Below are 19,955 nucleotides of genomic sequence, written 5' to 3' on the forward strand. Positions count from 1 at the left end.
TCAAACTTAGAAAACACTTTATTTCATCACATTTACATCTGAAAAACACTACAGTACAAAACTGATGACAGATTATAAAATATTTACACGGCCGCCTCACTCCGAGTGCCGGCCCTGCGTGGCGAGTCTCCGCCTGCTCATCAGCTCCACGGTGCGATGGTACTCGTCTAATTTGTCTCGGACTTTGTTATAAAGCTGGAAAAACAAAACAGTAAGTGCAGAGCGTCAGGTCACATGTGCGCGTCTCAATTCACTCAAGTGCACTGACAGGAAACAGGAAGTGACTCACGGCGCCTTGGGTCTGCGTCTCGTTCAGCGCCTGCAGGAGCTGGTCGATGGACGTGTACGGCAGCCATGCCGGGGGAGACGTGGCAGAGAGCGGCCGCTGAAAAAGGCGAGTAAAAAGGAAAGGCGTTAAAACAGCACCGACACGTCACAGATACGCATGTCGGCGTGACTTTTACCTCAATTCCAAAGTACTGGTGACCACACCCCAGGACGGCGTCCACATACTCCAACACGAGCTCTGCCGCTGCCTCCAGCAGGTCAAAATTCAGGAGGAGGCGCAGCAGAGACGGAGCGTCCACGCGCTGAAACAGAGTGGCATGGTGGGAAAAAACAAACCCTACCTGGTAGGGCTGCACGATTAATCGTTAGAAAATCGCGATCTCGATTCATACTTATGTGCGATCTCATTTCCAAATGACAACGATTTTTAAAAAAAAGAAAAGACAATTGTAGCGCATTTTGATCCGGGACGTACTCTGCATGAAAACAAGCGCTCACTCTTCCTGCTCAACAAATGACAAGGGCGGAGCCTTATACGACGTGATACAGAAGCTGTGCCGTGTGATGCTAAAATTAGCGGGAAAAACAACGGAGAGCACGTCAGGGATGACGAGAAAGTGACAGGAGAAAATCCGTCCCGGTCAACCACCCAAACATCAATAACGGGAACCTTATACAGCGCTTCCCTATACCCGTCGAACTCCCGCAGGCACAAAGACATTACGGAGGCTATCACTTATCACCTGACCACAGATATGGCTCCATCAACACTGTGCAAAACGAGGGATTTAGGAAAACGATCAACACCCTAGACAAACGCTACACAGTGCCGTCCCGCAACTATTTTTCTATTGTTGCACTACCTGCTCTATAACGCAGCGTCGAGCAACGGTGGAGACGGAATTTCAAGCAGTACAACATTTTGTTGTTTTTATGTTTATTTATTGTTTTTATGTTCAGGCTCAACTGTTACGAAGTTGATGTGCAGTTAATAAGTGTAATAAATATTTATACTGGAAAAGAGAATCGTGAGAGAATCGTGATCTCAATTCTAAGCCAAAAAATCGTGATTCTCATTTTATGCAAAATCGTGCAGCCCTACTACCTGTAACCCCGCCCACTCCTCTTCACCAGCCGAGCTCTCACCTTGTAGCCTTTGACCAGCCAATCGGGTAGAGGGACACCATGTGACAGCAGCTTGTGGATGACGTAGCGGTGATGCTGCCCATTGGTGGAAGGATACTTGTCCAGGTAGGAGGCGAGGAGACGCCACGCCTCGTCTGCGGTGCTGCGAACAGAAGGAGGTTGTTGTTAGTTATATGGAGGTCCACGGGCGTCTGTTTCCTGCAGATAAACAAAGAAGTGTCAATCAGTAAGTGATTGTTGGAAGCACACCTGGACTCTTTGGTGTTGACAACTGACAGCTGATTAACAGCCAACCAGCTCCAGGCTTCGTTCTGAGACTCCTCCCCTCCAAGCTGCAGCTTGATGCACCTGAAAACAGTGCGAGGTAAACAAATAGGTGAAAAAGACAAAGCCGTAAACGGAGAGCGCCGCTGAGGCGTGCGGTGGTGGACCTACTTGAAGGCGAGGCCCTCAAAGACGGGTGTCAGGCTCAGGTTGAAGGTGCGACTTAGAACCAGCGCAGAGTCAAAGAGTCCCGTCTGAACCAGCAAGACCAGCAGCTCTGCCGCCGAGGCTCCGCCTACACACAGTTACATGGACACCTGTTTACTGTAAAGCTCCGCCTGTGTGTGTGTGTATATTAGAGCTGGGCGATATATCGAGTTTTTAAAACATATCGATATATTTTTATACGAGATATAAGATGTGACAATATCCTTTATATCGATATAGTCTATGTTACGTTATAATTATAGTTGTGGAGCCGCAAGTTTGCCTCTCTTTCGTCCACTTTTGTCTCTACGCAACGTTACTCCGCCTCGCCTTCACTGAAGACAACTCCCCCTCCTCCCCCATCGCTTCACATGCAGGCAGCGACAAGACGGACACGGCAAATCTCCGTTAACGAGTTACTGCGCATCGCCCCATGCGTGGGGCTGGACGGCGTCAACGTGCTAACGAGCTAACCGCGCTAACGAGCTAACAGCGCTAACCCTAAAATCCTTTCATTCTCTCAAAAGTTGATAGCGCGCCTTATGTATGAATTCTGGTTGTGCTTGATGGCCGCGAACTGATTTTGTGGTACACGGCGCTCAGCAATCTGTCAAAAATGTTTGAGTACGACTTTGGTAAGCTGCGGAGCTGCACCGCTTGATAGATTGTCGGCGCATTACGGCTACCGAGGAGCTTCGCGGAGTGATACGTACTGTGCATCAACGTAATATTACCGTATTGTGTGTGGATAAGGACCATAAATGGCACCTGTAAGAGACGTGGTTATGAAGCGGATTTCAAACTCCAGGCTGTCAGTCACGCAGTAAAACTTGGGAACAGAGCAGCTGTGAAATCTGTCTGTCTTTGTTATTACGCTCAGCGTCTTTTAGTTTACATTTTGACTGCACAATTGTGAGCTCTTTGTTTAGCACAAAAACAACCTTGTTTTCTTTTATTTATGGAGCATTATTATTTAATGAATGCTCATAATTTAATTTTGAGTAATTTTTCATGTACATCTGTGCTGTATGTTAATAAAAGTGCCTGTGTGACATCTGGGACACAGCTTTGACTAAGAACTCTCTTTTTGTTCTTACTTTATGGCTTAAAAAAAAAAAATCGAGATATATATCTTATATCGCCATCCAGGTAAAAAATATCGAGATATGAATTTTGGGTCATATCGCCCAGCCCTAGTGTATATGTGTATATACGGATATTAACATCTTCATGGGGACCAAAAGTTGGTAGTTTACTATACTTGTGGGGACAAATAGCCCTCATGGGTCCTCACAAGTTTGAAGCATTTTTGAGACTCAGAATGTGGTTTTAGTGTCAGGGTCACAATTAGGCTATGGATAGGTTTAGGGTAAGGGTCAGTGTCAGGAGCTAGGGAACGCATTATGTCAATGAGATGTCCCCACAAGGATATAAATACACATGTGTGCGCGCATTAGCGTACCTGCGATAGCAGCGGAGGGCGGGTGGTGCTGGGCGAGGGTGAGCCGGCTGCGAGACAGGATGTACTCCTTCTCCAGGTCTCTGACCTCCAGGATATCCACCTGTCGCTTGACTGAACAGGAAGCAGAGCAAGGGTTACAGCAGCTCGCCACCAGGGGGCGTCACCTGCCTGGACAAAAGCCTTATCCACTCTGAAAATGGTGGGACTTCAAGTCTAAAGGCCCTGGTGTGTTTGATTTAAGACTCACCTGGCTCAGCAGGAAACTCTCCGTCAGAGTTTCTCTTCGGAGACGCACCTGGACGCTCGTACTGCAGGAAAAACCCCCACAAAAAACAAAATCACAACACTGTTGGACAGGTCACACAGATTCAGTCGGTGTGTGTGTGTGTGTGTGTGTACCGTTGCCCCGGAGACCGGCTGGACGATCCAGGCGTACTCCGGCCTGATGAGGCGTAGACAGTTGAGAGCAGCCAAGTAACAGTTCACCTGCTTCTGAAGGCCGAGGCGGGTTCGAACTTCCCGACCGAGACGCATCCCAAACTCGAACATCACCGTCCCAGCTGAGCGCACACACACACACACAACACATGGATAAACGAGACAGACGTGCGTGTGTGTGTGTGTGGGGGGGGGGGGAAGACTGACCTTTGCGGTAGTTGTGGCGAGCGATGTGAAATGCGTACAGCAGCTCATAGTAGTTGTGGGTGAGCAGGTCGAGTCCCCGGGCCCGAGACTCAATGATGCTGACAACCTGAGAGCAGAGGTCAAAGGTCAGCACTCAGGTCCCAAAGTCACACGAACACTGCAGCATCACTGAGAGTTAAAAACTGTCTAAATTCTTTCATCTGCAATACAATGATCAGCGTTGCTGCTTTACCAGGTGTAACAATTAAGTTTAACATCCAGGCATCCATGAAAACAGGATTTATTAAATTCAACGGAGTTAGAAGTTAGCAGGAAGTTAGCTCGCTAGCTTCCACCTAAACATGATATAGCATGTTCTGACTGAGAGATTTCTGAAAGAATCCAAACGTGCAGCTCTGCTATCACTTCCAACATAAATGAAGACAGAAAACTAAACAGCAGTGACGTTTGTAGGGTTACTGAAGTTGGGCTAGCTGGTATATAGGGAACAGAGCAGCTGCGAGAGAATTCAGCATTAATGAATCGATGGCACAGAAGTGAAGGAAGCGCAGTTTGTGGCTCTCCTCATATTCCAAAAGTGCTTAGTCTCTTTGCTGTGGCTGTCGCCTGGCATAATTTACAGATGATGTTGTTTGCAGCCGCTGCAATGCTTTCGACCAAAACAGGCGCAGCTCGATGACATCATCAACATGCACTATAGCGGTATAGTCAAAATCTCTACCGTTGGCCAAATTCATATTGTTTGTACCGTTTACACCGCCCACCCCTGATTTGTACCATCAGAATGAATGAGACTAGTGTTGGGCTACACTAGCAAACGGTTTTACGAACTAAACTTATGACTGTTGGCCAAGAGGACTCCTGTACGGCTGTGACGTTCTCCCAGATGCATCACACTGAGGTGAAAGAAAAAGTCAAACAAATGATGTCAAATAAAGATTTTCTCTATTTCTCTCCAACATGCCGTCCACCACAGCTGTAGCTGCTTATGTCACAGTTGCTAGGCAACAGAAGCCACCCATCGCAGGCTAGACCGTCCAATTTAACGGCCTCGCACTTCCGGTCTTTGCGGCTACGCAGACCAGGTGGGCCGGATCCTTCGAAGGATTCAGCCCCGAGGTGACGAGCACATGCTCAGACGTCACAATCACACATGGATGCATTTCGTTTGCGAGGGCCACCAAAGCCTCACTCTGACCCGCCAGTACAGCTCGCAGCGCGGGTGGAGAAACCAGCTGCGCAGAGCAACATAACAATATAAATTTGGACAACGGTAGAGATTTTGACTAAACCGCTATGGCGCATATTGATGGAGTCATCAACATGCGCAGAGCAGCTGTTTCAGGCCGGAGGAGGTAAAGCTGCAGACTGAGAAGAAGCAGAGTGGGTGGAGGCTCAAGTGAAGAAGCCGCTGAGGTGGGCAGTGGTGAACTTTTACAATAATTAATTAAGCCTGGATGTGTTGCAGCTCAGTTGCGTCCTTATTTGAAAGTAAAACCATCATCCTTTGATCCACATATTCCTTTTCTGGATCCATGCATTCACCTCCTCCGCATCCACCCTCGGATCTCCTCTCGTCTCCTCAGCCAGGAGGACGTCCTTCAGAGGAAGCTCGTTTCATGGTCTCAGGCAAGGGTGAATACGTAGTTTCACCTTTACACCAACTCCCACCTCCACCTCCACTCATAAGAGACAACTCCACCACTCGTCCTCGACCTAACCCAGCCGCTCCATCTGGTTTCCGTTTTAGCTTCACGTAAACAACTGTAAAACTAAAACTTCAGGGTCAAAAGGTCAGAGGTCACGTTACCTCGTCGTGCAGGTTGACGTAGGGGAAGTTGACCAAATCCTGCAGCTGCGAGCGTTCACACAGCACCACCACCAGCTGACGGAGGCAGTCCAACTGCCTAAGATACAGGGAGACACCTGCTCAGACACGCGACCTTTGACCTTTAGCATTGACTGCCAACATAGAGCGTTTACCTCCACCTGTGTGTGTGTGTGTGCGTGCGTACATGCTGCCGTCGGGGTTCTGTGTCAGAGCGTCGTATGCCTCGCTGTTGTGTCCGAGGTCCAGGTGATGTTTGAATATCCGCGTCCACAGCGCCGCCTGAACACAGACATCAGATCAGTTTACGCACCGACAGCGTGCCGGCATGCTGCCGTCAGACCGCCACGTCTCACCTGACTGCTGACATCGCCGATGGCCTCCGTTATGGCCAGAGTGGCGAGCTGGATGACGAGCTCGGGCAGACCGACGTCCTCCAGCAGACGCAGCACCTGAGGGGAAAATGCACATTCGTTAAAACACGCCATGCTGCTGCTTCCTGTCCTCGCCGGCTCTGACCATCAGCGTCAGGTGGAACCTCAGAATCTCCGCCTTCTACCTTGTTGTAGTACTGCAGTCGGGGTGTAGCAGGGGCGACTGCGGCGTCTTCATCCTCGCTACCAGTTAACCTCATCAGAAACTCCTCCTTTTCCACCTCCGTTGCTGCCTCCTGGAAGCACCGCAGAGCCTGACAAAAGGAGCAAAACAAAAGAACACACAGGAAGTGAGGTTATGGCGAGCAACTCTGCCTGTAGGACATGAGGTTGCCATGGTGACCCACCTTCTGGCCTTCACCGTTGGCGAGGTAACACTGAGCCAGCATGAAACGACAAGAGGCGATGTTCACCTGGCACCACGGACCAATCAGACGCACGTACTCCTGCAGGGGGACAACACGTGGACTTGTTCATCGGTTACAGCTGTGCACATCTGGACTGTTGTTAAAGCCACTCTGCCACATGATTAGGCACACCTGTTCAACTGCTTCTTGTACAATATCGAATGAGCCAATCACACGGCAGCAGGTTATTGGATTTAACAGGGTTCACGTGTCTTTCCAGGGTCAAATTCAAGGACTTTCCAGCACATGTTTGACCTCAGTGACGTAACAAGCAAATCATCCTCGGCTGATTTCGACACCTTTGTTCCCCTTTTGTTAAAAGGTTGCCTTACATGCATGTAGTGCATGAACTCAACACATCGCAAACTTTCAGGTGTGCAAATGTGAACAAATCGGCTTGTTAGAGAAACTCCCACAACGCCGGGAAAAAAAACAAAACTGGAATTACAGTGATGAGAACTCTTTTCAGTCTAATTGTTATTTGTGTGAATGAAACCATTTTAAGTACCAAACCCAAAAATCAGCCATTTTCAAGGATTTCAAGCACCCGTACGATCCCTGTTACAAACACCTCCTTTCCAAGAGGAGCTTCTGAACCTGAGGAGGAGGAGCAGGAGGAATCCTCACCTGCAGCTGAGTGTACTGACAGCTGGCAAGCAGACACTCTGGGAACTGGAAGCCAGGGTTACTGGGCCATCTGGGAGAGAGACCAGTTAGGGAACAACAGGAAGTTAAACACCACAGACCACTGGCGAGTTTCACTTAACGTGAAGAGGCGGAGCCCAATCAGGGCACGATGAAGGATACAGCAGCTGAGCGAGCAGCTGCACCACACTAGAGATCACGTCAGTCCAGACGAGCAGAGCTCCGCCCTGCTGGTTCGAGAACAGCTGAGACACGATGAGTCGGCGAGCCGCCGTCTGGTAGAAGAGCTCCACAACGGTCTGAGGGTTCAGAGCTGCGGGGGCGGGACAGGAAACGCACACGCTTTAAAAACCACACGGACCAGGACCGTCGTCCCTGACGTCACATCACAAATCAAAGCTAAACACGCAAACAGAGCAGACCTGATCGTCCAGAGGTCATGGTGGGCGTGTCCGACAGCTCCAACACGGTGAGGTGCTGCAGGTTGGCGTCTCTGAAACATCAGAACAGGAAGTGCTCAGTGTGGTTGCTACGGACCTGAGAGCTGTGTGTGCTGCGTGTATTAGTGCTCACATGGTGCTGATGGGCACGGAGGAGGCGAGGCTCTGACTGACATGTTTGAGGAGATGATAGGAGGACAGGAGCTGGGAGGTCCGAGGAATCAGGTCCTGCTGTAGCTGCAGCAGCTGAGCCCCCCCACCCAGAAACACCTGGACACAAACACACCTGTTGAGCTGCACACGTGTGGCTCATAAACACACCGAGGAGAAAGACGATCAGGTGATGGTGAGAAGCTCTCGGATGTCTCCGGACAGCGTTTGCTTGGATACAAGAAGCTTCTAGCAGTGCGCTGTCACATGAAAGAGGTCCTCGGCCCCCAGGTAACCTCTCAAAATTACCACATGCCAATCAGAAGCCCTTCAAATCCCCCTTGTACCCCTGATTCAGGCTTGACCGTCTCATACAGACAAGCCGAGACCTCTTCCTGTCAAAAGGGAGTTCTCCCTTCCCATCATCACCAAGCAGGTGACGGTGTGTGTGTGTGTGTACGTACATTGTCTCCAAAGCGCAGGTAGAGCTTCTGCAGGATGAGCAGGTCTCTGCAGAACAGCGCTCTGGTCATGGCCATGTGACACACGGCCTGGGAGACGACAGAGACCGCCGTGCTGCCGCTGTACAGCTGAGACAGGCCGATCCTTAAATTCAGGCTCTGACCTGCAAGACAAGGCGCAGGGCACACTGAAGCGACTGACAGCGGGGTCGCACTTTCATTCACCGAGAGGGTATTACCGGGCGCCACGAGTCCGTCCCCGCCGACCTCGGAGTCCGTCTCCAGGTCCATCTCTCTCAACAGGACCATCATGGCGGCCATCGGGTTTCTGACATCCTGAAGTTTGTTCTGGACATCCACGATCACGTTATCACTGTGGAGGACAGACGCCACGTGTTTAAATCACCAGCAGCGACCCCGGTAAATTCAGCCTGCGACCCTCTGAAAGTCTGACGCGTGAAAACAAAGTTACACTGCTGCCTGTGGTTATGACTTCAAAGGAAACTTAGCTCCTCCCCCCCCCGATCATCACCGAAGGACCGACAGGAAGTGCGGCGCTCACTGAAGGATCCAGTTCTTTTATTTCCTGAGGATGTTCAGTGATTATCTCCTCAAAGTGTCTCTACGCTCTCTGTACCTGTGAGCACACCTGAGCTCCTGCTCATTAACCATCAGGATGCTTTTCTTTAACGTACAACCTAAATTTAAAACAAGTACGTCGGGGGTCATGTGACCCACCTGTCGTTGCACAGCAGGTTCTCCAGGACGAGCTCGGCCGCTCTCTCGGGCGCCTGCAGGTACTCCAGAGCTTTCTCCATCTCGTACGCCATCTCTGCAGAAACGGTGTCGCTGATGAGCCGCAGGCACTGAACCAGCTGCAGGACATCCCGCCCCGCCTCCGGGTCTGACAGCACAGGTGAGCACAGGTGAGATCAGGATGTGCAGCAATCGTCAAACCAACACACTGGCTGTCTCTTTACCTTCTGCGACTGGCGTCTCCTCCTCTGAGAGCAGGTACTGGTCGTGGGAAAGGTACAGGTGATCCACGGCGAAGCACGGCAGCAGGTATGACAGGAAGCCCTGAAACACAGCGGGACGAAAACGGGCGTCACCTCTTTGCCAACAACCACAGGCACGCAGCAACGCCTGCAGGCGGTCCACTCACCTTCCGGAGCAGACAGACCATCCCGGTGTGCTGGCTCACGGTCAGACCCAGAGGAGATGCCTGGACCTCCTGGTACTGCAGACAGCAGGAGTAGAACCGGGACCAGAACTCCACCTGCAGCTGTCGGTACTCCTCCTGAGAAAACTCGAACTCTGTGATGCTGCTCTGCAGCTGCAGGAGGGAAAGAGACGAAGCTTGTTAAAAAAACAGTCTGAAAAGTTCCTGTTCTGGTTCAGATCGCTCTGCGTTACCTCGCTCTCAACAGCCAGCGTCACCTCCTTCCTCAGAGCCTCCCAGGACAGGTCCCAGATCCTCTCCGAGCCTCGCCGAAAGATCTGAGCAACCCACACAAAGACCATCCAATCAGTTATCAATCAGCGAACCAATCAGAGTGAATCAGACACACAGCTAGGTTCTCACCTGCAGGGCTTTCACGATGGCCGAGGCTGTGAAGCGAAGAGGAGAGAAGAGAACCTCGAGATACGTCTCCTGTCAGGGGTCAGATCACATGGTCAGCACTACCCGTTCATTAAAACACTGGTTACTGGTCTGAACTGGTCTCACCCGGGGGTCCAGGTCCACTCCGATGTGGATTTCTTCTTCGGGTGGAGGCTGAACAAACACCTGGTTCCACTGAGCCGCCGTGTTGCTGTGAAACACGCCGACAGGTGAGGAACATGTGCGGAGACAGACGGCGGAAACACGTGGAGAACATATCAGGAGGACGCTGGCATTTCAACTCACTGCTCGAAGCTGATGTATTTGACCACGGTGGCGTTGGATTCGTCCAACCACAGAGCCCAGATGTCCGAGGAGGTCAGCGTGAAGTCTACAAGCGTCTCCTGCTCACAGAGAGCGGTTCAGAATACAGGAAGTAACCACAAACAGAAAAACGAGGCCAGCCCCCTGGCTCCGCCCGTGCGTTCACCTGTGTGCTGAACAGCGTGGAGATGTGCTCGAGGCTGTAGCGGTTGTTGTCTGTGGCGACCAGCTGCAGCACGGTGAACTGCCCCCGCTGAGGGACAGCGAGGTAGACGCAGACGCACAAGCCTGTGGTGGAGGAAAACGCCAGGCGCAGGCGGTGACCGTGGCCCGGCAGGCGCTTCACACCCTTACACGCCGGCATGTACTCCAACATGTCCGCCTCCAGCAGGCAGCCATGCTCCTGAGGGGGCGGAAGTCACGTCAGCACGCGGCAACTCAAACGTTAAACGTCAACAATGTGTTTGGGTGCATGTGTGCGATGTCATCACCCTGAGCGACCACATGCGCAGGCGGTGGTCCTGACACAGCGCAAAGATGAAGGAGTCTTCTTCCAGCTCCCGCACGGCGAGGCTGAGCACGAGGTCGGCCGGGCTGTGCTCGCCGCGGATCGCCGTGGGCATCCACCCAGACAGCCGCTGCATCACAGAGCTCCTCTTCAACTCCAGCACTGACATGTTGCCTGGAAACGGTGAGCACACGTCTTAAAAACCGCCCAACGGGCCACGCCCACATTAAACATAGAAACTCCTCCTCACCCTGAGAATCGGGCGACGGCAGGGTGACCACTGTGATGCCTCCAGCAGGAGAAGCCAGAGCGAAGTGTGCATCTCCGTGGTAACTGAGCCAGGCGAAGGCAGTGCCGGGACTCGCCGTGGTTCCCACTGAGCTGGGGATAAGGGCGCTGTGGGCGGGGTCCTGCAGGCTCAGCTTCCCCACATCAGTGAAGATGGACTGCATGTGCAACTCTGTGACCAGCTCCTACACGTGCACAGAGGAGTGTTCGAGGTCAGTAACAGATAACTGTTTCTATGGTAACCATGGTAATCTCACAGGGCTGTTGGTAGTTTGGTATCAGACCTTAAAGTCTGACTCATCCGTCGTGTCCATAGTGACACTTTCATTAATCAATTGATAACGGTAATCAGTAATCAACAACCGCACACTGTCCTGCAGCTGGTGGTGCGGCTTCTCCACCCACCACAGGACAGCGTGCAGGCTGAGGGTCACCGTCAGCTACTCACGCTGCGGTACATGCGCGTGGGGTGGGGCAGCAGCAGCCTGTGGACGCTGTGATTGGTGGAGATGAGGATGACGACGTTGCTGAGCGTCTCCTGGATGGTGACTCCTCCGGGCAGGACGGCACAGTGGGTGAAGCGGAGCCTGACGGCATTGTTCAGCAAGTTGGTGTCCAGAGACTGCTCCACCAGCACCACCGAGTCCCCGGACGTGGACCTGCATGAGTGAGAGTGTTAGCAGAGAACGGCTGACAGCACCTGCAGAGCACCTGGAGAGCAGCTGGTACCCACCAGTGGATGAACCTGTTGCTGGTGACCGACAGCAGCTTCCCGCTCTCCTCATAGTGAAACGCTCCCGCGCTGTCAGGAAACTTCAGGCTGCCAGGTGGCACGCTCACACCTGCAGACCGGAAAGACAGGTGAGGGAGAACAGGTGAGTCCGGTTTGAACAGGTTCTTGACCTGCAGGTGTCTGAAGCTCTGATCAGCAGGTGACAGTGTTTCTCAGATCAGTAATCAGCTGCTTCCGGAGGCGCAGACAACAAAGACTGCAGGTCAAGGCCCCGTGATCAGCGCAGGTTCACCGTGACAGCTGCGTGACCAGGTGCGCAACAGGTGAGCAGCTAACGGAGCTAGCTGACACTAAACGGAGACGGAGGAAGATTTACGCGCTCACCTGGTCAGGTGAGAGTTCGGAAGTAAAAACAACAACAGAAACACCCCCAGGCCGCGCGCGGCTAGCAGGAAGCTAACACGCTAACGCCGGCAGGTACGGGCCGTCAGGCTGTTAGCTCCCTGCTAGCCGCCGACAGCGGCGCGCAGGTGAAGTGCACGTGTTACCCAGATTCGCGGTGAGCTCGCGCGGCCTCCGCTCGGCCTCTCTCTCGAACCCGCAGATCTCGATGTAGCTACGCTCCAACGCCGCCGCCATCTTGTCCTCGTGCCGCTGCGGCCGCGCGTTGCGCTTTCAAATCCGCTCCAGCTTCTTCTTCTTCTGTGTAGGGTTTATTGGCAGTTGGCAAACAGCAAAATGGTGCATTACCGCCACCAACTGGTGTGGAGTGAGGACCGAAATGAAGAAAGAAAGAAAATAAAATATTCAAATCCCCCCGAAACAAATGGGTCTGCCTTAAAAACCAAAATACAGCCTGATAACTTTCACTTATAGAGCTCATGCGAAATAAATCAAGTCCAACTTCACTTTCATATCATCCAGCTTTTTGATCAGTTGTCTCCTTTCAGCATCATACTGCTGACAATGCAACAGAACATGTTCGATTGTTTCCTGTTCCCTATGCAGTCACACTCCCCTGCACAGTGTTTACCTATTAAAATAATGTGCTACTTAAACCAGTGTGTCCGAATCTCAGTCGAGATATAATCGTCTCCTCTCTCCTGTTTTGTCCTGTACTTCTCGTTTCCCCCACCTTCCTTTGGATGTTGTACAACCATCGCCCTTTCCTCTCCTCCTCCCATTGCTTTTGCCACCTTTCCTTCATTTTGTATCCCATTCTACTCTTGAGCTCCGTCCCACTAACACTAATATCCACACCTACCATCGGTCTCCTTGTTGCTTCTTTTGCTGTCCTATTTGTCGTTTCATTTCCTTTAACTCCATGATGCGCTGGTAACCATAAGAATGTGACCATAAGCCCCATCATAACAAGTCTGAACAATGTTTGCTGGATCTCTATCAGAATGTCAGTCTGCAGTCTGAGTGACAGTCTTGCAAACTGGCCAGTGATGAGCTCGAGTCTGAACTTATCACAGAACTTAGTGGTTTTGTTTCTTCAGTCCACTGGGCTGCTAACAATAATGAAACCATTTCTCCTGTGCACACTGATAAATCGTCACTGATCCTTTTCCCTACCTTCATATTAAATTCAGGAACAATAAATGCTATCCCGCTTTGGTTGGCTGTATTCTTTGATGCATCTCAAATCAAATCAAATCAAATCACTTTTATTGTCACATCACATGTGCAGGTACATTGGTACAGCACATGTGAGTGAAATTCTTGTGTGCGAGCTTCACAAGCAACAGAGTTGTGCAAAATACAATAATGTAAACAAGCAAAATACAAGAATGGCTACATCTGAAACTAATAAATATGTACGATATATAATAGTATATGCATTTCTGGACGTGTATACATATAACGACTGCAGATCAATTTAAACATCATAAGCTGGTCAGATGACAGCAGGTAGTTCTCAGACTGAACTTCTTTTCCCGCCACGCAGGTGGTCGGAATTACATGAGACACTGACTTTCAAAGTAAAACAGGAAACATAACACAGAGACATGTCTGTGAAGGTTCTCAGTTCTCAGGGTTTCCAGGTTTCACAATGAACACACCCGAAACTCTGGCTGATTGGGACCCCCACCCAGTTTCCCACCTTGGCTCAGGCGATTAGAGGATCATCAGGGGGTCCTTTTGTCCCTCTGTGGGGGGTCACTCCCACTAGGTTTATATCTGGGACTCTCCACCATTTGACCTTAGAACTGAAGAAGCTTCTCTGATGAGAGGTGAAACGTCTTCAAGCAACTTAAAGAAGTCCAGACGCTTTTCTTTGCAAGCTCCTTTGACTCTATTTGTGTATGATTGTCAGTCCAAAGAGGGAGAGAGGAAAGAGAGAACGTGAGGAGAAAGTACAAGGTCAGGAAGAACCAGGTAAGAAAACAGACAGGGAACAGTGACAGGCAGAAACTGTTAAACTGATAAAGAAACAAACCTGATTTTACTCACAATCTGGAAGTTGTGTCCTCCCTATATTAAAGCTGCTGTACAGAACCTGCAAAACAAACTGGGCTGAAACATTTTGACCCTCTTTAACAACATTTCAACATAACTGTTGCGGCTCAACTAACCAACGGCCGCGGCAGGCTAAACATGAGGACACAGATGACGCGCAACAATAGACACATAAAATACACTTCTGTACAATTTGCTCCTTTATTTCCACATGCAACTGTCCAGTATATAAATCAGCACATGGGATTAACTATTAAACAAATGCACAGATTGCACAAACAAATAACTGCACTAACTACTATGTCAAATTACAACTTGGTCTATGGCATCAATTAGTGCACAAATATACAAAAACCATCAAGTTCATTCAAGCTGCGGTCAACAGACAGTTTTGCCTCATGCTCACCCTACTTTTCTGCCCATCAACATCAGGTGCTGTGAACAGGTGAGTGCAACCACATTTATCATCTACCACACCCATGAGACACGCCCCACACATGTCTCATGGGTGTGGTAGATGTTGGTAGAGTTGGTTTAAATGGACTCACCAATACAGTGAGTCCATTTAAACCAACCCACTTAATCAAAAAGGAACAACTCATATGGCTCCTACAATAACATTATCATTGATCGGGGAGATTAAAGTTAATGATATATTTTTATGTGGTTCAGCCACAACTCTACTGAAACCTCAGCCAGTAACAGGTCGGCCAACTTTTGGACTGTCCAGTTGTCTGTATGACTGCCGCAGTACGTGCATCACATTTGCTCACTATCAGTGCCAAACAGCCCTGGTGGAGCGAGCAGCTGTAAAGAGAAGCAGATGCTCTGTTTCTAAAAATGTTTTAAGCTTGTTTCAAAGATTCTGTACAGCAGCTTTAAATGTTTTCCAAAAGCACACAGACACTTATCAGTGTTTCTCACACTTTTTACAGTGTGGACCACCTGAGAAAAGGTCAAGCTGTCCCAAGCACCACTATGAAAGCATGAAAGTCATAAATCTTACAACACAAAATTGGTCTTATTAAATTAGTCAAATTAGTATCTGCAGTAAAGATTTTTTCATACATTGTATGTGTACAACAGGCAAAGTTGGCTCCATTTTTACAATGTTTTAATTAATATTTTGTACATTTGTACTTTTCAAGAACCTTTCTGTTTTTGGAGTGTATTTCTATATATCTGTATTATATTACACATACACATTAAAAGTGAATCTCTTTCCAAAAAATGCTCTCAGTTTACTTTTTACTCACTATGAGCATCATTCATTATTCTCCCGCAGTAATTAAGGTTAGGACATGTAGTTTTTTTTATTCCAATCCATTCTTCTTTGGCAGCATTTAAATAACCTTTATCAGATTTGATGGTTTTGTTACAGACTTTTAAAATAGTGTTTTGCTTTTCTTTCACAAATGTGGGATTAAATTGTTAAAATGTACAAAACAGTGATGTCATGTTTTCTGACGAGGACCCAGGCACAGAGAGACTTGATGAATTCAAAAATCTTATGATTTAATAAAGAAATTTGCAGACTTGCACAAAGATGGTAAAATTATGATGACCGATAGCGGAGCTGAAGACAACAGACGACGAGGACAGGGAGGAACAGGGGTTTAAATGCACCAAGAAGACAGAGAGAACTCGGGACAACTGCAGACATTTAAGGATGCAGGGACTGACAGAGACGGGGAAGAAGTTTCATCGTGACGAGTAAAGTTTATCTTGCCTGGCTGGGCAGCTCTCTGGGTGCTCAGCACCCCCAAAGCTCTGATGCTATAATCGCCCCTGCTTTCAACAACATAACTGAATGGGTTAAAGTGGGTGGAGTGCAGGTGTAGGTGTACTATATAGCTTCTAGCTAGCTCTACAGAAGAGGAGCATAACAGGAGTAACAGTTTTTAACTGTCAGAAATGCTGCATTTCAAATTACCTGTGAGTTCAACAAACATCAGCTTCCTGCTAACTTCTAACTCCGTTAAATTAAATAAATCTGTTTTCATGGATGCCTGGATGTTAAACTTAATTGTTACACCTGGTAAAGCAGCAACGCTGATCATTTTATTAAAGATGAAAGAATTTAGACAGTTTTTAACTCTCAGTGATGCTGCAGTGTTCGTTTGACTTTGGGACCTGAACTGGAGTTTAGGGCCCAGACACAGCTGATGATGTCAGACTTAAAGACCGGATGAGCAGCACTTTAGCGACAGTGGGAAGGAAAAACTCCCTTTTAACAGGAAGAAACCTCTGGCAGAACCAGGCTCAGGGAGGGGCGGGGCCATCTGCTGTGAAGAAGACAGGATAAAGACATGCTGTGGAAGAGAGAGAGATTAATTACAAGTGTGAGTCAGATACTTCTACTTAGGTTCAGAATGTCTGTACTTTTATCACCTCCTTGGAAGAATTATAAACGGCGCACACAAAGAAATCACATGATTTAGATTTGCTCACAGCTGTCCTTCTGCCTCGTGTCTGGAAGCTGCTGTTGCCCTGACAGGATAACACTCCTTCAGATGACTGCTGTGAGCTGGATTGATATAAATACAGCTGGAATGAACTGAGCGAGTCTGTGTCTTTGTTGAACATGATCTGTGGCAGGGGCGTGGTGTCTGCAGCCTTGGGTCTGACCGCAGACGTGGACGGTACTTTCTGGCTGGTTTCTGAAGATGTGCTTGACCTGCTGGCCTTGTTGCTTCTAACTAAATGTGACTCCTCTTTTCTAGAGTCGGCCAACTTTCACTAGACTTCAGCCGCCCTCCACCAGATTAGAGATGAACAGCAGTTCACCCACAGGTACAGTGGGTGTTGATGCCAATACGTCAGCAGAAGCAGAGTTGGACTGCACGATCCTGGCTGAGGACTGTGCAGTCCAATGCACCAACGAGCTAAACCAGAGAATCGGGTCAGATCGTCACAGAGTCCAGAGCAACCGTCCCTGCTGTCGAGACCTCCGTCCACGCTCTCCCTCGCAGCCCTCACCTGGCCGTGCATTTAAAAAACATACATTTGGGAGTTTTAGCTTATTTATTACCATTGGGATCAAACTGTTACTTTTACTAATTCTGACATTGCCCTTGAGTCTTGGTGGTTGTTTTTAGTTTAACTAGTCAGAGTGATGGTTTAAAGAGCTTCAACAATAATAGGGGGGTGAACATCTGATGAGAAGTGTGCACCAGAAGGCAAACAACAGCCCAGGGATGGAGAGCCAATGATGCAGATGTTTTCATGTGAAAGCGGCGTGTTCCTGCGTTGTGTCTGACAACGAAAGGTCAAAAGAATGACCTTCAAGTAAATAAATTGCTCCAGCTCCTATAACCAAATAAAAACAGCTGTGAGGAGAGTTAGCTCAAACCGCTACAAGCTAGCAAGACTTATCTGTTCATGCTAGCATTAACAGTGCCAACACACATATGCAGCACACACGTGAAACGCATTCACAGCAGCTAGTAAAGACGGGCACAATCACAACAATAATGAGCTAAAACACACAATCAGACACATGAGGCTGAATAAAGATATTATTAGTGTTGGAAAAGAAACGACGCCGAGCTCTCCCACAGGGGAATTGTAGAAAAGGGGAAAAGAGGCCAAAGGGATACCCCAAATTTATAGGGTTGCACCAAAGAAGAAGAAGAAAAGGATGCAGAGGGGCGTGAGTGATAATGAAGATAACAACCGAGCTTGAGCTTAGAGGCCCTAAAAGTCAGGATTAGCAGTTTGGGGTCTAGAACACATTATGTAAAAGCTTTCACTGCAGCTCTGCACAGACGGGCCACATCACCGAGCCACCGTCAGGTTTGCTGCTTTGATCATCCTGAAGTTTGTGTGGCCCGTTTGGTGATCACTGGGCACTATTGGTCTATTATAAGCCACCGTACATCTGGGGCAATGCAGTCAGGACCCCCAACGGTATGTTCGCTTCACGGTCCTGTATCGTTCAGTTATGCACACATGCTGGGTCAGATTAAATCTACAGTAACAGTGTCCAGAGGGTTTATTGACTCATGCTGCATTATGAAGCTTCTTCTGCCGGTTGCATGGCCAGCTGTCCTTAAACGAGCGGGTCGATAAAGTGCTTGAAGTGTCTAGAATAATGCAGTGCTTTCAGCGGTCCGTAAAACTAATTCTAGTGTCCTTCCATTAATCCATTAGCATGTTATTCATGATTCAATACAACTAAGAAAACAGGAAATGAGACGATGAAAACGTCTGATGGAGAAGTTTAAAGCCTGGTGCAGTCCCTCTGTCCTGCTGGGATGAGTGTGGATCTGCCGTTCAGCAGTTTAGGATGATGTTGTTTCGTGATGTAGGCCTAGCTGTTCAAGTCAATTCAACTTTATTTATACAGCGCCAAAACAAAACAACAGTTGTCCCAAGGTGCTCTGTATTGTCAGGTAGAGCCTACAATAATACAAAGTTATCAAAATCACATCCTGAGACGGTTCTTCATTCTGTTTTGTGACAGTCTTACAGAGAACAACAGCTGCAAGGACACGCGCTCATCACAGCGAAGGCAAGCGAAAGACGATTTCTCTAAAAAAAATACTTGAATCAAGCCGTCAATCAGAATCAGAAAAAAGGAAACAAAAGAAAGCTCCCACCGTCCAAAGGCATGCAGTTAGTGGGGTAGGTTAATTGGTTAATCCAAATTGCCCATAGGTGTGAATGCGGGAGTGAATGCGAGCGCGACTGGTTGTCTGTCTCTGTGTGTTGGCCCTGTGACAGCTTGGCGACCTGTCCAGGGTGGACCCCGCCTCTCGCCCTATGACAGCTGGGATAGGCTCCAGCGCCCCCCGCGACCCTGAAAAGGATAAGCGGAAGCGAATGGATGGATGGAAGCTATTAAAGCAAACAAACACTGTAAAACACCAAGTAAAGGACAAAGAAAAAAGTAAGAAAAGTAAACTAAAGAGTTTAAGAGAAAGTAAAGAGAAACAAGCAGGATTGAGATTGGAGATGAGAACATCCGTTTAAATAACAGCAAAAAGTGGGGACGAATGGCTCGAGTACAACCCCCAAATAGAGCTAATGTAGAGCCGATTTACAAAAGTAAAGCACAGGTGTACTCAGTTCACTACCATATGTCCAATATGCTATGAGTCATGCAATTTAGAGCAAGGTCACAAAATAAGGGATTATATTGAGGTGCAGGTAAGAGGACAGGCACAACTTTTTTATTATAATCAGAAAGTATATAAAAGCTGGGCAACTTTACAAACAAAAAGAAAGGAAAAGGAAAAATGGGCTGCTGGTAAGACTTCCCATGCCGGATGTCCATCCAAAGCCTGACTGAGTAGAAAGGGTGGCAAACTTTCGCTTCCTGCGAGTCAACATAGAGGAGAACCTTTCCTGGAGTGCAAACACCTCTGAGCTGCTGAAAAAGGCCCAACGGAGACTGTACTTCTCAGGAGGAGTAACATCACACAGAGACTGCTGGTGTCCTTCTACAGAGCCACCATCAAGAGTGGACCAACCTATTGCATATGCTATCTGCTTATCTTAGCTGCACAGTGGCGCAGAGGAAAGCACTCCGAGGGATCATTAACACCGCCAAATCTCCAAAAGTTGATTCTGGACGTAGTATTTTGTGGGAGAAACGTTTCGTCACTCATCCAAGTGACTTCCTGTCTCAGCTGACTGCAGGTTTCCCCAATCTTAT

At 48.8% G+C, this 19,955-nt stretch overlaps 1 protein-coding gene across 1 annotated transcript; it reads right to left on the reverse strand.

Moving 5' to 3' along the window:
* nup160 (nucleoporin 160) lies at nt 1-12,542 on the reverse strand. Its single transcript, XM_086302294.1, has 34 exons — nt 12,382-12,542; nt 11,834-11,942; nt 11,549-11,759; nt 11,063-11,285; nt 10,796-10,986; nt 10,471-10,707; nt 10,287-10,384; nt 10,107-10,191; nt 9,963-10,031; nt 9,794-9,877; nt 9,543-9,713; nt 9,358-9,457; nt 9,116-9,281; nt 8,617-8,750; nt 8,381-8,541; nt 7,900-8,036; nt 7,749-7,819; nt 7,489-7,639; nt 7,309-7,378; nt 6,622-6,720; nt 6,400-6,528; nt 6,197-6,292; nt 6,028-6,122; nt 5,823-5,919; nt 4,013-4,118; nt 3,767-3,927; nt 3,615-3,675; nt 3,368-3,478; nt 1,870-1,993; nt 1,684-1,782; nt 1,435-1,576; nt 465-590; nt 290-385; nt 1-195 (listed from the first exon to the last, which is right to left on the reverse strand). Exons 1-34 carry the CDS (start codon nt 12,470-12,472, stop codon nt 97-99), a joined length of 4,200 nt encoding a protein of 1,399 aa, XP_086158420.1. The 5' UTR covers nt 12,473-12,542; the 3' UTR covers nt 1-96.
* Nucleotides 12,543-19,955: the final 7,413 nt, after the last annotated feature.

This window comes from Aulonocara sp. 'chitande type north' Nkhata Bay, linkage group LG7 (assembly GCF_057382095.1).
Source record: "Aulonocara sp. 'chitande type north' Nkhata Bay isolate Kocher_YH1m ecotype deep benthic linkage group LG7, A_spYH_male_GT1.1, whole genome shotgun sequence".
NCBI classification, from domain to species: Eukaryota; Metazoa; Chordata; class Actinopteri; order Cichliformes; family Cichlidae; genus Aulonocara; species Aulonocara sp. 'chitande type north' Nkhata Bay.

What these genes read in the sequence shown, in the direction of transcription:
- nup160 (XM_086302294.1), bottom strand. Translation starts at nt 12,472, where the DNA reads ATGGCGGCGGCGTTGGAGCGTAGCTACATCGAGATCTGCGGGTTCGAG. An exon ending in CCACGCTGTTCAGCACACAG is followed by an intron (nt 10,385 to 10,470) that starts GTGAACGCACGG and finishes CTCTGTGAGCAG; the next exon opens with GAGACGCTTGTAGACTTCAC. An exon ending in TTTGAGGGCCTCGCCTTCAA is followed by an intron (nt 1,783 to 1,869) that starts GTAGGTCCACCA and finishes CACTGTTTTCAG; the next exon opens with GTGCATCAAGCTGCAGCTTG.